The 21,002-nt window shown below is 40.9% G+C and overlaps 1 protein-coding gene across 3 annotated transcripts in view; it reads right to left on the reverse strand.

Annotated features, from left to right (window-relative positions):
* The window catches only part of btbd11b (BTB (POZ) domain containing 11b), an 86,669-nt gene that overhangs the window by 17,175 nt on the left and 48,492 nt on the right, over positions 1-21,002 (reverse strand). For all 3 annotated transcript variants that reach the window (XR_004897816.1, XM_031283115.2, XM_031283114.2), the window contains exons 2-4: positions 13,763-13,921; positions 3,884-4,088; positions 183-335 (exon numbers count right to left, since the gene is read on the reverse strand). Coding sequence is in view for 2 of the 3 variants with exons in the window: in XM_031283115.2 (XP_031138975.1) it covers positions 183-335; positions 3,884-4,088; positions 13,763-13,921 (517 nt within the window). In the remaining variant the exon portion in view is untranslated. The remainder of the gene's footprint in view (positions 1-182; positions 336-3,883; positions 4,089-13,762; positions 13,922-21,002) is intronic.

Raw genomic sequence — 21,002 nt, forward strand, 5'->3', positions numbered from 1 at the left:
TCCCTGAACACCGGACAAGCTTATTCTTTTTAACACTACAGGGAGGATGCTCATATCACTGATGTGTGAATTTGCGTGCAAGTTCAGATATGTGCCTGCTGGTGCTTTTTATGTGCAGATGAAGAGGCTGGGTGCACACACGCTCTGTAGCCCACAGGCAAGCACACAGCCTACAGCCGTACCGGAGCTGACGCGGCTCACAGTCCACTCCGGGCAGCAGCAGTCGGGCAGCCTGCCGAACATCATCGCTGTCCACAGAGAAGCTGCGTCGGTGTTCGGTGTGAACCACAGCCACGCGCACCCACTCCATCAGAGGCGGCAGCACCATGAACGGCCTGTAGGGGGAGATAGAGGGACATGTTCTGGCCACCAGAGACTCGCACTGAACTTCAGTCATACTCTGTAGCCTACTTAAGTGTGCCCAGGCACTTGCAAGGAAAATCCACCTAAAACAGAATTTGCATATGATATTTTAGAGATCTTGCCAGCTCTAGCGGATGTTTGAGAACAGGATGAACTCCGTCAAGAAGATGAAATCAAAGACCCAAAACTAGTATGTCACAGAGAGACACTTTGATGTCAGAAAACCTAAACTGAGCAAGATCATAGATTATAGACCATCACCATCAAAAATGTTTGATACAGACAGTGTCAACTATGAAGATTTGTACCTATCTTGAATCTCTTCACTGTCTATTCTGCTATATTCTGGAGACCTAAAGCTTGACAGACAGAGTAGTATTATAATACTAATAAGCCCATATCTATAATGTGCTTTAAAACCTAAATAATGCATTGCAACATATATGTATGTGCGATATAATTTCTATATGGCTTAAAATGCATTGCGATGTTATAGCAATCACAAGGCCTCACATGTATTGTCACAACACAGGGAAAGTAATTGCTCTGCTTCTAATGTGTTTTGCACAAGATCATAATGATGCACACCATGGTGCTCTCTGTAAACATGAGTGTGGTTATTATATGCCAACATACAGTATTTATTTATGACAACTCACTGTTCGCTTAAAGTAAACTATTGTTTTTTTTGCAAACCGACTGCACTGTAAAGCTGAGACAGACAGAGGTGAACAGCTTGAGTGAGAAAAGCCGAGATGTGGTCGCATAAAGAAAACACAATTACAGTCTCATTGAGAGAAAATCTCTTAAGTGAGAAGGACGCACAGACCACACGTTCTTAGAATAACTTATTTCCCTGTCTAACTCTCTCCTCCACTCATCCTGCGTCAGTGTGTTTACTGCAGCCACATGGAATCCGTACGCATGAGGAGACATATGCATAGTGTTACATTTTTAACCCTACTGTACTGACAGCATGTTATGGATATAAATATCTTCACTTATGCAAAACAATGAGCTGTCATTATCATGATGGAAAACGTAGCCACACTCTTTCTACTTCATGGCTACAGAACCACGTTATTATGGTGATTTTAAGTATTATCATGACTGCTGGTTTAACACATTATAAAGGTTCATACTTATCCATGTATCCATGAATCGATTTACATAGCATGTGTCAAATCTGACAATTTCATTATTTTTTTTACAGTATGTATCGTTCTAATTGTATAAAACAGACTTCAGATCATAGCGTTAACAATCACTTTGGTTTCTTTGATACAGTTTGCTTGAATGCTGTTGAAGAAATAAGCTGCGTTTTGCATGAGCTGTCATATAGCTAAGCTGTGTGTACTTGATGAAACTTGGGATCGTCCTCCGGGATAAAATGTCCAGCACATCACTTTACAAAGGATGTCTTGATGCTTGGACTGTCCTTGACACATGCTCGGCCCACATCTGTCACTCATTGTTAATTATTTACTCATCAATGCTACTCCCAGTTGATGCGAGGGTCTTTTAAGGATTGTTTGATCGGCTAAGGAAATGCAAACCCTTTTTGTGTTACTCGCTTCAAAGGAGCCTGACCTAACAGCCCACCTGACGTAATTGGCTCCACAGAATTCATTAAAGCTGCACACAACACCTAATCAAGAGGCAAGAAAGGTAGAATGGCAATGCATTCCCTCACAAGGAAACATTAGAACATTAGAAACATCGAACAAGCTTTTCAAGGTCTTGCTGTTTCCAATCTGTTCCAATACCACATCCCTAATGTTGCCTCTGGCAATGTGCTTAAATATGACTAAAACAAACCTACATTCATGTGATATTCATTACAAATATAAATAGTGATTTGAGCTAAAGCAGACGTGAGTTGGACACCTGGGACATACATTAGCTGATAACTTGGTCCACTGCAGGCGATAAAGTCTGGAGCCCCAGCTAGAGCAGGACTGCTCAAGCTCAACTGTCAGCACTGTTTCCCACCTCTGCCGCATGCTGACAGGGGTTTCCACCAAACTGCAGGAAATACTGAACAGATCGAGGTATAAGAGCTACAGTGGAACATGATGAGTTAAAGAAAAAGAAAGAAAAAGAAATAGCTCATAAACTCAGCAGAAAAAGTGTTTCATGAGTAGAAACTGCAAAGATTGTGAGGACTGTTCTGTGCTTTCCTGACTTGTGGAGGAAAATATGAAGTGTTCAAAAACTACATGATGAAGTATCAGAGGAATTAACACCATGGAAACTTTGCCTTAGCTTTATGTCATTCATGCGTAAGTCACCAACACGGTCCCACAGCTGCCGGCTGATTATGTCCCACTATGTCAGTGGCGGTAATTATCTTTCCGCAGCGCTGCTCAGGTCACTCAGAGTATCCAATAAGATAACAATTCGCTTGTATAAAACTGTACCTCCTTTTCCAGAGTAGAACATCTGGTGTGCCATTTCAGGGGTGAGCACAGAGAGCCAGAAATATAATAAAAGTCTGCAGAGGTGTACAGTTGCAGCAGAATTATCTCTGCGCTTCTCTACAGAAGGAACATTACCACAAACTGTGGATAACTACAGGGAGTTTTCTCACTGTGGTCTCATGGCGTTCTTTTATTATGTCCCAGCAGACATTAAAGGTGCAATAATGGCACTGTCCCACAGTACAAAATGAGGTGAAGGGGTCTGATGGATGAATCAATACCAGATTATTCTATTACTTTGCCTTGTTCTGGTTTATAAAAAACCTCACGGCTCATGAATGAGGGGAGGTGCAAGTCAACAGCTAGATGATGCAGCTGACATTTTTCTTTCGCCACCAAATGCAGCAAATACAAAATAATTACTACAATAATTATTACCTCTTCATTAGATGTTCCTGTTACATCTCACCTCTAGCTTTCTTCTTGTTTGATTGTGAAAAGAGTTTTATATTTCAGTCAGTTACTACACAGTTCGTTTAGAATGTTTTGTGATTCACTTTATGTTTTATTCCTTTTGATTTTACTGTATGTTATGTTATGTTTTACTGTTGTTACTCTTTGTAAAGCACTTTGGATACCTACTGGTTGCTGTAAAGTGCTATATTAATAAATGTTGATTGATTGATTGATCATTTTTTCCAACTATTGTGGTGGCATTAAATTCTGTTTGTGAAAATTAAGGAATTTGTGCAGTCTAATATTATTGCTTTCAGTGTTCCATTCTCAGCATCGGAAGAGTCAAACCCAAGGGTGTGAATGCTCATGTTATTGTTTTTTTCTTTGTCAACAAGACATTACCAAAACCGACAAGGCATTAGACTCAACACTTTTCCACTTCCTTATTCCGTCTATGGCTTTAAGCCCCAAGCGTATGTGTTCCCAATGAAGTAACAAATATTTAAAAAAGTGTCATTCGCAAAAAATGTCCTGTATAGTTTCCTATACATCCTAACAGCTGGGCACTGTATGTTTTTAGAAATCACTGTAACAGTAAGTAGGATTATTTTCAGCCGTGGATTAAACCCATGTTTGCTTCTCACCTCTCTGTTTGCAAGGTAACCTTCGAGGGCTCAACATTGGGGTTCTCCCACTCCATCTGAGGGCAGTGCATGAAGTAACACAGTGTGTAGATCGCTTCAGGCGCCCAGTGGATCACGCTGCTCTTCTGGTGGATCGGCGTCCCATTGTTGTGGTTCTTCATGTACATTGGCTGTAGGTGGTGCATGGCCCGGGACACCAGGTCACCTAACACACACATACACACACACACACACACACACACACACACACACACACACACACACACACACACACACACACACACACACACACACACACACACACACACACACACACAGCATACAGGGAAACAGAAAAGGAACATAAGCAATGAGAACGGACTTCATGTGCAGGCACGAGGGTGAAAAGGCAGGAATATTTGGAGCACACTGCCTTTAAAAGAATCACCCTAATTCCTTCCAGCCCCCCTAGAGCTCACTCTGTCAGGGGAAATCGAGAGTTTCCCTGCACCCCAGTCAGGAAAAAGACAGGGTTCATCCGAGTTCTGCCTGTGCAGCTCACTGGGGAAGAGCAGGAGAATAAATGTGTGGAGAATGAATATTTATGGTCAAACATAAGCTACTCCAAGCTTTTTCCTCTGCATAATTTGTCAGTACTTTAAGGTCATCCAGTTGGGCTTAAACAATCAAAGCTTGAGAGGACTCTGCTAATAAAACTTTGAATATTCTCTAGGAAGGTTTAAAAGAAAGTAAACAGTTCTTGGAAAAGCATGTTTAGCCCCTTTTTATACTTAAGGGACAAAATTGAACTGAGCAGCAAACTCAGTTAATCAAAAATCAAGAAATGAATTTAAAGTTTCTCTCAGAGCCAGACAGATAGTCAAGAACCTTAGTTATTGAGTGATAAAGTATGACCACTGCTGTATTATTACAGCCTGGACTCAAATCCCATTTCACTGACTGCTGTCACTTCTCCTTCCTGTCTACACCCACTACACTATGAGAAAATGTAATGAAATTCTGAAGCGGGGTAGATAAAAACAAAACAAAAAAACCCCACTTATTATTATATTTGTTTGGGTCAATTTGATACTATTCAAGGCAAAAAAGTAATAGAGCATGATGGCACTTGGTTCCCCGGTCTAAATGAACTATACTGTATGTGTGTGCATATACAATACACAGCAGGAACAAACCGTCATTTCTGTGGACAAAAGGGTTTGTTTAGCATCAAAATTGCTCTATTTGGCGCCTGCCAAGATTCCATTAAGCCTCAACAATGTGAGAGGCGAGTGTGAAAATGACGCCTGAATGAGGGAAGAGCATTCATGCAAAAAAAAACAGTCAATCTCCCAACTGTCCTATGGGAACAGTGGAGCTGTGCTGATAGAGAAATGCGCTGGACAACATCTACTGATGCAATGAAATATCAACACTGGATTAATTATACCTCTCCAAACTTTAAGTATCTCGCTATCTGTTACTCCTCCTGCGTCTTTCTCTTAATTGTACCAATGGGAATACAGATAAGCTTGTAACAGTGCCCTCTAAAGCTTGGTAAGGGGAGCTGAGGTGGTCAGCAACAGCCAGTTCTCATGTCTTATTTATGCTGGCCTGTGACATTTCCTATGCTTGCAGAGGAGGCTGGCAGGGCTGAGGAGGGAGATTATTTCTAACACAGAGAGAGTGCAACAGTAGTGAAGTAGCAGCAGCTTAACACATAAAGCGAGATAACCGCCGCTTTTTCAGCAGGTGTACGCAGAAATAAAAAAAGGGTTAACTCCTTGTTTTCAGTGACCATGTATCAGCACGCAGCCGTGAGGAGTCTTCGTGTTTTGCGAAGGAACAGAGGGAAGACGGACAGAAGTACAGCAATTTAATAAGCTAAAATGTCAATAGCCTTTTCATTATAAGAGACAAGCCTTTAATCAATAGCTCATCCTGGGTAATTAATTCTTTATGCTAACAAGAAGAGGAGAAGTGGAGGACGCATGCAGCAGATCCTGCTCCTCAGGTATCTCAGTGATTACCTTTAAGCAGCGGGGCAACGCTCTCCTTGTTTTCAAAGCTTTAAAATCCCCTTAGAAAAGCGGAATCACACAAATATGCCAGTCTCCAGCATATAAAGGCCGTGCTTTGATTTACGAGGGATTTTATGAGAGTTGACACCTTTAAGGTCAGTAGCCGACAATGCAGCACCTACATAACAACCAAACTGCTCATTGCTTCAGAGACTGTGAAGGCTGTTTAATGGTGAGAGAGAAAGTATACTCTTTGGAAATGTAGAGATTAACTCTCATTTCTAACGGAGCAATTATATTCAAGCCTTTATGAATAAGCAGTAACCAGCTTTCCTTTGGGTATTGATGAATGGGTGCTTGCTGCACAGTGCAGCTGCTGCCATCATCACTGTTTTCTGTGTTTGAATTATTTGCTGCTATGCGGCCGTGATTACATTTAATGGTCGCCTGTGGCAATCCTGACTCGACAAGATGCTTAGCTATTCTTCCCGCTATTAGTTTTGTCCATTCGAAAGCAGCCAGAGCTTTTAGCCACCAACTAAAACACATATCAGATAACAAGTCAAACACTGTCTTTATGGAGCTGTTCCATCTGAATCTAACACAGTAATGAGAAAAGACTCACTGAGATAGAAAAAAAAGAGAAAAAAGACAGGAGCAGCAACAGCTTAACAAAAATGACTGAACTTGTTTAAATATAAAACACTGTTGAGAAAATATTCCTTTTAATGTTGCGCCATGAGTGGAAATCTCACTAAGAGCGTACCTCCTCATCATCTCTACTTTAACTTTCAGAACGTCTTCACATGATGTGGACGGAGGAGACACACATTACAATCTGTGATAGGGACAAGCACACACCGTCCCTGCAGTAATCAGGACAGGTTGGTTTGCACTAGTCTGGTGACAACTCTCACTGTCAGGTCTCTGGAATCTTTATTAGCGGAGGAATGGTATGTATGGTAGGGTGTGTACTCAGGGGAGTGAGGAAGGGAGATGGGATGTACATCCTTGTTGTGTTAATTCCACACTTCCTTCTTGATTACAGACACTAAATTGTAGTAATATATTCTTTGTGTTGCTCCTCATTGATTGCATATTGCTTTTGTTACCCCTTTGGTAACTTTGGTGAATTTCATGTTTTAACCTCAGTTGATTCCATTTAACGTCAAGGTTGAATGACATGATGCCACCTTTGAGCCTATAAATCTAAATCACAGCGCAAAACCTATTTTAACATGAAGCACTACACGTAAAACCATTCGATTGTTCAATTTGCTAAAAGATTCTGCTACTTTTATTAGATACCAATCTGTAGTATTCAAAGTATAAGGACTATCTTCAGCGCAATATATAATGTGTGTATATATATATATATACCGTATAAATAGGATTAGGCATCGAGAACCGATTCCTACTTGGAATCGTTTCAAAAATTATGATTCCAGTAGAATCGTTTCTTTATTGGAATCGTTTGGAATCGTTTAGAGGATTTGGTTTCAAATCCGATCATCGTTTCCCAATTTCATATGCGCAAGTTTTGGTTTCTGAAGCGGCCAGGCGCTTGATGCGTTGCAGCCTTGGAGCACAGTAAGCAGCGCTCTAGTATGGCTTTATTTTACATTGAAAAAGCCCTGTAAAACTGCAAACACCACTGAATCAAAATAAAACTTTCCTCTTATTTGTGAAAATAGGCATGTGACCCGTTTCAACTCCACCCCTCAAAGAACCGGAATCGAGAATCGATAAGAACCGGAATCGAAAGGAAGAATCGGAATTGGAATCAGAATCGTTAAAATCCAAACAATGCCCAACCCTAATTATATATATATGCTCTTACTGCTGCCACACAACAAAATGATCTGTGAAAGGTATTACTGACAGTACTGATGGCTATACTGCCCTACAAAACAAAAAGGCAGTAACTGCATTTTTGGTCAAAAATGAGTTATTATAATTTTCATGACATTCAAGGCATCCTTTGTTATGTGACAAAACATCTTATCTCAAATGTGTGTCGTTTTGGAGAAAAATGGTAGTCGTTTGTACAGTAACTGCAAAAAGCCCTAGTGAAACAAAGCAAGAATACGGTAACTGCAAAATAGGGGTAAAATATCAAATTAAATATGAGGATTGATATGTACAAAGAATAAGCTAATATAAAGTAACAAAAACAGCCACATGTCCAATAATCTACCTACAACTACTTAGCTGGATGACAGGATAACATGATAACAGCTTAGCAATGTGAGACTTTAAGCAGCCGTTTCAGCACCAGAACAGCTTCCGGGTGGAAAATATTGACCTAAAATGGTCAAATTAGTGTTGGTTTTGGTATATCCATGTTCAGGAAAACAAATGGTTCCAATTATTTCAAATACAGTGTATCTAACACACCCAGAGCCCAAGTTGTGGCAAAATAGTTTTTGAAGAATCTGTAGTTACTGCCTTTTTCCTTGGTATGGTGCTACGTTTTTGGTAAGTAATACAAAGCAAGAATACAGTAACTGCAAAATAGGGATAAAATATCAAATTAAATATGAGGATTGATATGTACAAAGAATAAGCTAATATAAAGTAACAAAAACAGCCACATGTCCAATAATCTACTTACAACTACTTAGCTGGATGACAGGATAATTTTAAAGTCATTTTTCTCAGTTCTGCACTCTGCGTAGTTACTGCCTTTTTGCTTTGTAGGGCAGTATAGCAGCATCTTCTGTTAGTTCTCAGCCAAATATTTGCAGGAAAACAGTCCTGATTCCATCATACTAGACTCGAGCATAAAGCAAAAAAAATTAAAAGCATCAGATGAGGCGAAAAGAGAAAGAAAACATCATAATTTCTGACCAGCTCCAGCAGCCTTTTCCTTCCTGTGGTAAAATGTGTTCTATGCTCCATGTCCTATAATAGTGAATAATGATGTTCAAGAGTGCTTTTTTAATCAGCATTAATAACTAATACTGTATGATAAAGTACCCACTGTGGAATGTAAGGCTAAACATGAATTTTTAATACCAGCATTATTATTTTAGTGCTAAATATAGTTGCAGGTAATACAATTTGCGAACAAGTTAAAAGGCCATAATGAACGTGACAAAGAAGTCAAGTCTAAAATCCAGCTGCAAGTGTCCATAAGTGGAGTTAAAGCAGTTCGAACAATTGTACAGTTGTGAAATGCAAAAGTTTTACAGAGTAAATCCAGAACGTTAACGTAAATTTTGTTCCCTGGTCACCGCCACTGTCGCACTAAATGCTTGCTCTTGGGGGAATTAATGAAATTGTTGAGTCTTTGTAAATATAGAGTGTGGTCTAGACCAAAGCCGCCCAATTTGGGGCCCGCGTGCCAAGTTTGGCCCGTGCTCTCTTTGTTTTGGCCCGCCATGGATTTGACATGCTCATGCTTATTCTCCTCTTATTTTAAAAGTAATGACTACGAAACCTACATTTTGTGCAGTTAAAAAGTACGTAATCTGAGTTTAACGGCAATGTAGTGCACAGTGCTGGTAAACTTCCCATTTAAATTACATACGTACGTTTTATCTATGGAAAATGGCAAGAATTACGGTATTCTTCAACATCGACATTTATTTTTGGCCCGTGGCCTTCCATCCAGATACATTTTGGCCCTTCATATGAAAGAATTTGGGAACCTCTGGTCTAGACCTACTCGATCTGTAAAGTGTCTTGAGATAACTCTTGTGATAATTTGATACTATAAATAAAATTTAATTGAATTGGTCTAGCAAGGCTCAGTAGGTTTTTGCTTAGTTGAGGTCTGTTTTTGTTTTCTATGCAGAGCAATATTTGTTGGCGTCGTCTGACAACTCCCACAGTTTGCTGGATGGTCAGGCTGCCAGATTCACAGTGGAGGATTTCCAGATGAAATACCTTGCAGCAGAAAGTTCAGAGTTTTATACTGACCTCTGAAAGGCTATGGATGTGAAATCATGGGGGGATTTAAGATCTGACAACCTTGAAACATTGAGGAATTACTGAATCTGACCTCTCTACTGTTTTATGAAAGTCTTATGTTTTCTTCTACTCGTTTGACATTTTGGGAAATTTGCCTTCTTGCCAATAATTTGATGAGAAGACTGATACCACTCTCATGTCTGATATTGATATCAATCTTCCTATCTAACTCTTGCCAAGAAAGAGAATATTTCCCAAAATGTCAAATGGGAAGGAGGTCCAGCGCATGGTGCTGCCCGTGGTTGTGTGGTTTGATGCCAATGGACACATCAACCTGCACACTGCCACCTGACCTCGTATCATTTTGTGGTTGGAATGTTTCCCAGCTGTATAAATTTACATATATATGGAGTAAGCCTATATGTATTTTGCTCGCTCCACCTCAGAATAGATTTGGCGGAATTCAATATGTACAGTTACATAAACAAATGCCGTGTGGAACATATTGGACTGACAACTAGTGACTGAGTGATGATGACACACCATGGGTCCTAATAATTGCAATATTTGCAGGACTAGGACAAATTATTATCATAGGACAAATATGCTAATTTGGCATTTTGCAGAAGAGAAAATTAGAAAATACAAAGAGTTATATCAGTGGCAAACCTCTAAAATTGTGTCTAAATGCCAGCTCTAAAGACTGTCCCTGCATAGAATGCAAATGTTGCTGCAATGGAGCGGCCAACGTTATTTTATTCCATGAAATGTATTTTATAAAATCAAACTCTCATCTGTTTTTCTCTCTAACCTTCCCTTCTCTTTTATTTTATTTATTTGTATTTATGTTATCATAAATATGATTTTATTTTCCCCATCTTGCTCTCTTTCAGATACACTTTATGACAAGCCGCTCTCCTGCTTTTTTCAATTATTATTTTATTTTCGTCTTGAGCAGCGTGTGTTTGCAAATCCTATAGTTATATATAGAATTCCTCTCCAGCGCTGATAACATTACCACTGGACTAAGCTCCTCTATTATCCATTGGTCTCAGAGTGTGTTTGCGGTGTCAACATAACAGAATGAGTCCTTGCTTGACCTCATCAATACAACACGGACAGAGGACTGAGAAAACATACAGTGAGGAGAATTAGCCCGCTGTTTATTCTGATGATAAATGTTTACACTAGATATACAGAAATTGTTTGTCCAGCCTTGTCTTGACATCCCGATGCCATGACAACAGAAACTGACTCTACGACCCTTTCACCATTCGTGTCAAAAATATTTTCATGCACATTAGGAGATACTTTGTTGTTGGACTTCTGTCAGAGGACACGGCAGCACTCTGATGCATTTTCTGGAATGAGTTTGCTGCAGAGTTGCACGCAACCAAGAAGAAAAACTGTTCATCCCTTCCATTGAGCATCTTGATTCTATGATTATATCAAAAAAGTAAACACAAAGTTCTCAGTGGTTTGCAGCACAGCTTGCCACTCCAGCTTTGTTGAGGCCATATGGAAGTTGGTCAGCAAGTTTCCTCCAAAACTAAGGTGGAAACTTTAATGAAGGCCTTGTGCTGAACTTTGCTTTGTCGAATTGTTGTGTATTATAACTCATTTTGTGAGTAAGGACAAGAGGGTAAAACATAATCAGTATGTCCTTTCTCAAATAATGCAAGAAACCTATTATTATTACATTAATCGGACTCCTAAAGCCTATGTAAATCATATTGTACTGTATAAATGTATTTAGAAAGCATTCAGATGCCCATTATTCTTTGAATGAGTCCATTGTGAGTGGGTAGACAATTAACTTTTTGAGGGCTTGTCAAACTTATAAACATAATAAAATGCGCTGGTTCATTAGAGTTGCTCCCACTGACTGATTTACATTCATTTAAATATGCACATATGCATGCACAGCAGAATTATGATACAGTGGTTTACTGATAGAGCAGGATACTATTTGTGCCTTATTAAAACATTATTGTTATCAGCCAATAATGTCATCCAACTCAAATGTGAGGAGTCTTCCAGTTGACCAGAGCTGCACACCTTCAATGAAACCTGCAATCAAAACTTCTTGTAATGAATTAATTCATCATTATTAATTAGACCTATCAAAAGGAAAGTCTCCAGCCATGCTAGCAGGTCTGTGAGGCTGTACTTAGGCACAGCAGTGCTGCGACTTAAATGCAAGGGTTAGCATGTCCGCATGCTAACATGTAGCTCTAAGCACAAAGTGAAGCTGAGGCTGACGAGATGTCATCATTAGTTTGGCAGGTATTTGGTTATAAACCAAAATATTGGACAAATGGAAATTTAGGCCAGATGATGTGCTATAAATTAAGAGTCAGGGGGGTCACAAAAGTTAGCAAGAATGTCTATACAAAATGTTGTTCTTTTCCATCTAGTAGATGTTGAATTATTTTACTAGATAAGTAAAGAATTTATCCTGCTGGTGGCGCTAAAGGAAATGTTAGGGGGGATGAGTAAAATCATTAGAAATTATCCTTTGGGCACCATAAATATCTGCACCAAATTCCATGGAAATCCGTCCAATAGCTTTCGAGTCATTTCACACAAATTTGAACCTCATGGTAGCGCAAGAGAAAAGGGCAGGGGATCACCAAAGTAGTAGGAGTCTTCGTCTGGGAACCATGAATGTCTGTCCATTGACAGAATAGGTAAAAGTGTTGACTTGCTGGTGGTGCTAGAGGAAAACTTAGGGGGGGGTCACTGAAGTCATTAGGATTTATCTTCTGAACCATGTGAATGTGTGTACAACATTTCATGGCAATCCATCCAATAGTTGCTGAGGTATTTTAAGTCTAAAAGTGGTAGGCCGATAGACCGTAGCTATAGCTATCCCTTAAGCCATGCCGCTATCATGGCTAAAAAGCACTACCACAGAATAAGTGTGGCGGGTCAGTATTTTGGAAGGAAAATGGTAAAATCTTAGACTCTTGAATATCAGCCCACAGGTGTCAACTATTTAAGCAAAAAACCACAGCTACTAGCTTTCAGTCATATTGATCACACCCTAATGCACACGCAGTTTTCAAGTGGTGGATTCCTTGAACTGACATGCTCTTTTTCAGCAGTGTCACTGTCACACATGCATGGTAGCTAAAAGTATGTGAACAATGCCTTTATGTGACTTTTTTTTAAAACCATGGACATTAATATGCAGCTATAACAGTATCCACTTGTCTGGGAAGGCTTCCCCCATATTGTGGAACCTAGCTGTGGGGCTTTGTTCCAATCAGCCACAAGAGAATGTACATTGCAGACCTTTTTCACAGAAGATATTATGACTTGTCACAGTCGGATAAGCACAGATGTGAATAATTAATGATGGCTGAATTCTAATTAGCTGTTTCAGTTTCATGGTCCTGCTATTTTGCATGCTTGCTCACTGTCATGACTCACTGTGACACTTGACTATAACAGAGCCATTGTTAATGTTATAAGTAACACCTGTGCTTTTCCTACTATGACAAGTGTCTGCTGTGAAGAAGCCTATTAGTGAGTTTGGGTACTGGTGTTGGGTGATAAGGCCTGCCGACTCAGTGCCGAGCAGTCGGTGCTTAAATTCAGCCCAGAGGTGCATGATGAGTTCGAGATCGGGGCTCTGTACAGGCAAGTCAAGTTCCTTCACACCAAACTTAGCTAACCATTTTTCTATGGACTATGCACAGGGGCATTGTCATGTTGAAACAGGAAATCTTCCTAAAACCTGTTGCCACAAAGTTGAACGCACAGCATTGTCTTTATGATCTCACTGATCCAGTGAGCGGCTCCACTTGGGCGGTTAATTGCATTGCTCAAGGGCACATTGACCATAAAGCGTATTGAAGGAGGGGTCAACATGGTCCTTCAAATCTCCATCTCTCACACACGCACGCACGCACGCACACACACACACACACACACACACACACACACACACACGACTCACTGAGTTCAGAGATGCTGCCCACTCGTGTAGCCAGTAAACACTGTTCAATTGAGCGCAGCTCAGACTGACTGTAGGCGTTGCCCTCTCCACTCTTCCCCGCTCGCTGCTGCTGCTGCTGGTCCCTGTGAAGAGTCAGACCCTCAGGTAGGCTGAGCACACCTAAAAGAGAGAGAGAGAAAGAGAGAGAGGTGGTGGTGGGGCAGGGTGGGGGTAGGGGGCATTACATTAATGTCATGGTAAAGCATAAGGCTACAGTCTGAAAAGAGACAATTTGACAGATTTTTATATTTTCAAAATATGCAGTTAGGGTTAACTAACTTAGTATTTTTATTTAAAAGTTGTGTCGTTACGTGTCATCTTAATGTGTATTTGTGTGAAAAGTGAGAAAACATTGGAGGCCATACATTGTAGTAATTAAGCCTCCTAGTTGCACCTGTCAGAGACTTCTCCCAAAAGTAATAATGTGTAATATTCCAAGTGCATTTTCATTAGTCATACCTCTGTGTGTTAGTTAGCCTTCCTCGCTTTGAGGGTGACAAGGTAGACAGCTCTCCATTTCGCTTTGCTGACAGTTTCTTATTCCTCTGCACGTGCGACACCCTTCTTATCGTTTGCAGGGTGTCAACTTATGAAATGGCTGAAAGTAGCGACTCTCAACTTCGCCCTTTAATCACTATGGAAAAGTAGCTTTGGATTTAATGGCTCCTTTCTCATAATATGCTGCTAATTTAAAGCACATGCTGCCTGCGGCGACGGTGACATTATTCGTTCATTTTGGGGAAGCACACGGTTGCTTTTAGGGCGATAGAGACAGAAGTTAAAAAATGCAAGGGACTGTCGGAAAATTAGTAGGGGTTGGTGGGGAGGGGGTCAGAAAAGGGGAAGGTTTATGTATTCTTTCTTTCAAATGTGTCATGTAGAGTGACAGTGATAGCTTTTGGTAGTTGCAAAACATGATGCATCACTTTGTTATGTTTGCCATAGTTCTCATTCTGATGGACAGGGAAACCAAAGGAGCAGAACCAGTGATAGTCTTTTTTATTCCACCGATCCTCCCCCTTGTTAAAACCTTGCACCTTTATTACCCACAATACAACTAGACTGTCGACCTGTATTATGTAGATTTGGCTGTGTTATGCTAGACTAATGTAGCCTCAAGCTGCTAGCCTTAAGCAGAGATGAGGAGCAGGCTAAAGAGGTCTGGTAAGCTCAATTCTTTCTTTCTCATCACCGCCAGATTTTTTTCATTTCCAAACTTGTAGTCTTCAGCCCTGAACCACTCTGACTTAAGTGACATCACATGAGGCAATCTATCAGATTTCGCACAGCTCCCTCTGGAGCCACAAATGGCTTTGAACAACTTTTTTTTCACATATGCAGCAGAACTCCAGTTTAAATTGGAGTACTACTATACTACTATATATATATTACATCAACTTAATCCACACTTCCTTAAATGTGCTGACTTTGAACGGCACGGCTCTGATTAAACTCTACTTTTGTGCTCGCTAGTCTAGCATTATACAAGTTATAAAAACCTTGGCAAATACATCTGGAAACAGATTTCTTGGTAATAGGTCGCAGTTATTCAACTTATAAACTTACAGAGCAGCTGCTAACAGAGCAGCAGCCGCTGTGGCACCATCTCATCTGCATCTTTGTTACTTTGTTGTACTGACAACCTGCACGACTGGAACAAAGAGCAGGAGACATCACCATCTGTTGCACCAGTGTCAGGTGTCCTAAACAACTACAGTTTTCAGCCAGAGCACACAAGCCAACAAGATCAATTATGAAGAAAAGGAAATTTCTCTCTGCTTCTACAGGGATTACTATGAAACACCTCCTTTATTGCTTTTATTGCTCAGATTTTGCCCACTTTGGCGAACAGTTGTGCAAACTCCAGGAAATCCATTTTAAACCATTTAAAGCAGCAGGAGGTCTACCCTGGCACCTTCCTCACTCCCACTTTCTTCTCAGACAATTATATACCAAAGTAAATAGCCCACTCAGAGCGTGACCACAGGACTCATGACCCACCTCTTTTGATGTGCAACTAAAGGCCCCCAGGTGGGATTCGGCTCAACATTGCACTACAGACGCCATTATTTACAGGAGAATGAAAACAGACTCTTTCACTTTAGTCTATATCCACGACGTTCCACTTCCGGGATTGCTCCGTTGCCGTCAGAAATTCCGCTGGATTTCACTCTTTTGTCCATTACCTTCCGTTTTGTTTGTGTTGGAATTTTAAACTCAGGTGGATTTATGAGGACTATGGTTAACTGCTCCTCAGATCTCTGCAGGGTAAATCCAGACAGCTAGCTAGACTATCTGTCCAATCTGAGTTTTCTGTTGCACGACTAAAACAACTTTTGAACGTACACACGTTCCACCAAAACAAGTTCCTTCCTGAGGCTATTTTGCAGCGGCACCGTGGCTTTTCCCGGTGCTTAGCGCTGCCCATGACGATTGTGATTGGTTTAAAGAAATGGCAATAAATCAGACCACGTTTTTTATCCCATCCCAGAATGCTGTGTGGACTAGCCAGACCCTCCTCCGAGCGCTGTGGAGGAAGGTCTGGCAAAGCGAGACTACTTTCACTTTAACCCTGTCATCAATGCTGTTTTTTTCATGTATTTGTTTGTTTTTCTTGATTTCACTGTTTGTTGCCATAGTAGCAATCATACAGGGCTGCTAGCATGTATTGCAGGGCTGCATGAGTAGACTCTGGACCGAATACTGGCTCTGAAAAACATGAACAAAAAACACCTTACTGTTACACTTGAGCGTTCCTTAACCTCAGTTCAGGGGAATTACAGGACCAGCTGACAGTGAAGTGCAGAATGCTTTCAGGATGGACTGAGGCAAGGTGACTCATTGGCTCCCTGCGTCCTAATGCAAGACACTGTCTACCCTCAGGGAGGAACTGATGGAGCTCTTACATGACACTGACTGTAGCTGCTCTCTCCCTGTGTGTGCTTGCGGGATGATTGTCACTATCTTCCTCATGATTGTCCCTGCACCACAAATCTCCCTGGAAATGTCATGTCCTTGGGTCTCAAAATACAGAACAACTGCACAGGATGCTTTAAGTTTTTTAGTGGCCATAATCGTAATGATATAACAGTTGGTTATTGTTTTAGGATGCATAGTAGCGAGAGATTATATAAGGCACCTGCCACTTTAAGTGGACCAGTCATGTTTGCCATATGGCAGCTATGTAGCCTGAATGATGCTCCAGGCACAACACTGTCACTGGAGAAGAAGTAATGAGTGCAAGAGTCCACATTAAGATGTCACTGAATGCACCTTAGTCATATTCTGTGATAGGGAGCACGCACAGAAAGGTTTCAGTGCTTGGTCAAACACATATTCCACATTCACTGCCAGAAACAACGCTTGTTGATGCGCCTAAACTTTCAAATCTGTCACAATGCATTTCGGTTACTACATAAAGTATTTTGGCTGGATATTTAACGCTAATAAGTGTATTTTCCAAAATGTGGAACTTTTGCTTCAATTAAATTTCTGGCAGGGAGTGGAACATCCTTTTCGCTTTATGTGAAGATTGTTCCATGCATATTTTTAATGAATGAAATCCTGTTATAATTTGTGCAAAAATTGCTTAAAGCTATAGTGCGTAGTTTCTGCCGCCCCCACAACGAATTCTAAGCAATGACAACAAAACTGTCGGCACGTCCACATGATACAAGCCTTCCATGACCCCCCCACCCCCCACGCAATTGCTAGTAACCAAGGAGCACAGAGGATTAAAAAAAACATGATGGACTCCGGACGCCACAATCTTCTGAACAGAGTTTTGTAGAGCTGATAGTTATATGTATGGCCTTAATTAGCTTTGTAGCAACTCATTTGGTTATGGCTTGAATGTAACAGATGTTCATAAATATAAAAAATTACGCACTAAAGCTTTACTTTTTTAAGAGCTTACTTACTATGGTGACAACTAATGCTGTAAATAAATAAACAGACATAATTCTCTATTTTCATTCAATTAATTTTTTTCTCTGGATCCGTCTGTCAGAGGGCAGACTAATGTAGTTAAGATCCACTGTGACATGTCTCAGGGATGACTAGAGCAGTGGGACAGGAACTCTGACCTCGATGTTGCTCCTACCCTGCATTTAAATCTATTTTGGAGGGACACACGGAGAAGTGCACTTCCCTAAACACACTGCAGCTCTGCAGGAACACTGGCTTTGGTTTTCACAGACAGATAAGATACAGAGACAGTAGATCTGGCAAAGCAAAAATGTACTGTACAAACAGGTACACTAAAGCAGTACATGACTGTAGTATTAGAAATGTGAAGACAAATATAGACAGCATGATGCAAACGGTTAAAGAGATGCCAGAAAGCATCTCTTTAGACAGTTTTTAGCGCACCATTATGGCTCTAAAGGGTTAATCATGTTGTTACTGTACATGGATCCCAGCAGTGCTGCCCCACTCTGTTCTGCCAGGCCAGATGGCTACCATATGTATACCGAGCGAGTGATCATAGCGAGATGGAAACAGAGTAGTGACGTGTGTTAAGATGTGTTAGAATGTTTCTCCTCTAAATGACTGCTTTATTTATTCTGAATAATCTTCACCGTGTGTGCAGTTGTAGGAATAGAAGTGTGAATATGAAACTATGTTGTTTTGAAGGAGTGTTGTTATGCCTGGCAGTAAATCTCCAGAGGTACGGCCTCCGTGTGGGCTCTCAGGTGACCACAGTATGGTCTGATGTAGCCACAAGTCTTTAATGGGTTAGCCCTGTGCCAGCCATATGAAGGAGGACTGAACAACCACGAGAAAATACATGTACAAATGCAAATGTCTGTTTAAATTAGAAAACTGGAAGTTTGACAAGGCATGTGAACACTGCATGGACACACACAAACGCTAATTCATAGTCAAGTTACTAGCGAGCCATGTTGCATACAACTCTGATGTGCGTGCACACAAAAGCAGACACACACAGATAATTGTTAGTAATTAAAAACTCTTAATCCCAGGCACTTCATGTCTACTTGAAGTAGGATGTGCTCTGCAGAGAGAACAATGTGTTCAGCTAAATCCAAACTGAATGTTTCCTCTTGCTGGGGCAATCACATCCCAGATACAGTCTGTTGAAGATCCTCTTGCTGCCCCTAATACAGGACTGAAAAAGCTCTCGAGCTCTGTGTCACTCTGAAAGAAACACACAAGCCTCCTGATGTGTTCTTACACAAGTATGAGTAATATGCCAAAGGAAATACATTCAGATGGTAGGTTTGGGTATATTTTTGTGTTCAGATCATCAGTAGGAAGAGCCCGCAGTAAGCATATCAAAGCTCTTGTTTTCAATAATGCAAAAATGAACGTGATACTGTTGTCATCCTTTATTGACACACCTCCTCATAGCAGAGGGCTCAGATACACAACAATGCGTCTTGGAGCGTATAAGTAGTCATTTGGTGGATCCCAAGTCTCTTATTTGATATTTCTTCACTTGAATCAGAAGTCGCTCTGGTCTGCATTCGTGGAGGCCGCCTCAAAGCTCTTATTCCTGTCCTGAGTAGTGAGGATCGAGGAGCTCTGAGGGATCTCTGAGGGGCTATGAGCGAGGATACATGAGAGCAGCCTGGGCAGCTGAAAGCCGTTGATAACTCCGCCCTTACAGCTGACAAATTCACGTGACGCTTCAGAGGAAAGGGCGTCTCATCCCCTTAAAAACACATTTCCTCTTTTCCTCTCTCCTCGCATGATTTCCTTGCGTCTCTCCCATGCTTTCTCGGTGGGACGGACTAAGAAAGGAATCAAGTGAAGGAAATTATAAGGACCTGGGATGTACCCATGGTCTCACATCTTGTTCAAGGAGACTTCACTGAGGCTTCTGCTTGCTGACACAGAACGCCTACACAGTCCAGTTACTCTTTTTGTCACCGTGCTGCCCTCCACTGTCTTGCTGTTGCTATGTGTAACGGTGTGCACGATCTTGTATTAAATTAGAGTTTCTTGATAGAAGTCACGATTCATTGATGACACTCCTTGAAGCAAGAGATCAAGAAGGAAACAGACAAATGAGTCTGATTAAGTTCAGCCTGTCTTTCATATGGAGCCTCTGTTGGCAGCACCTTGATCAGAGAGCCATTCTCTTCCAGTCTCTTACAATTTTGTAAAGCGGTATCTATTTAATTTGTGAAATTGATTCTTTAAGCTGCATTAATCAATATTACATTAACTGAATGCTACTTGCCCATCATCAAACAGACAAAATTGGTGCATAGCTAGAGAACACAGTAGAACATTTAGCAGCTACAGAGACAGATATTTCCCTCTGGAGTTGACAGAGAGCAAAAAACAATTGTGAAAGAGAGTAAATATTGGACTTAAATTCACAAAGTGGACAGAAACGCTATTGATTTTGTTAGTTTTGTATTAAAAGTTCTGTCAATCAGTTTGAGAGTCACAGCAGGTTCCAGTTTGTGTGTTTGATTACTGGATTTGCTTTTGATTACAATTTAATCACAGATTGGTCCTTTAATTATCGGGATTTTATTACCTCATCAGCAATAAAAATATAGCATCAATTAGCTAATGCTAAAAGAAAGTAAAGCTAATAGAGAGATGGGCAACAAAGAGACGACAGGTCAGCTGAGCAGAGACTGTGGCCACTGAATCAGTGCAGGCTGCGTGGAAATAGCAACACACAGGAACTAAGAGCTAAAAAAAAGCAGACAGATGTGAATAAGCCGAGCAAAAAAACACATATGCGAGTACATACTATACAAGTCATCAACACACAATAGACCATACACTGAAACACACACACACACACACACACACACACACACATATATAGGAAGGACTTGTGACGGGTGACCGGCGCACAACAAGGGCACGACTAGAATTACGCAATCTTCTCCAGTCAGAGGAAAACCAGCCTTCCTGCAGGCTGTGTGTTATTCCACCCCGAGGTAGCAGCTCTTTCGCTATTATTTCTCTCTTTTCATCTCATTTCTTCTGTCAAGGGTAATAAGTCTGTGTGTAATATCCATGAGTCGAACGCCTCCCGCAGGATGCTTTCCAGACAATACTGGCAATCAGCAGCAGCAGGGAAAGATCTGAAGTCAGTGAGCCGTAATCTCTTCGCTCACCCTGCACTACCTCTCTACCAGCTTTTGGGAAAGTCTTAAAAAGCTGCGCTACGGTAGTTTCTTCCTTACAATTATAATCTGATATGGGGAGG

This window comes from Sander lucioperca, chromosome 7, assembly GCF_008315115.2.
Source record: "Sander lucioperca isolate FBNREF2018 chromosome 7, SLUC_FBN_1.2, whole genome shotgun sequence".
Lineage (NCBI taxonomy): Eukaryota > Metazoa > Chordata > Actinopteri > Perciformes > Percidae > Sander > Sander lucioperca.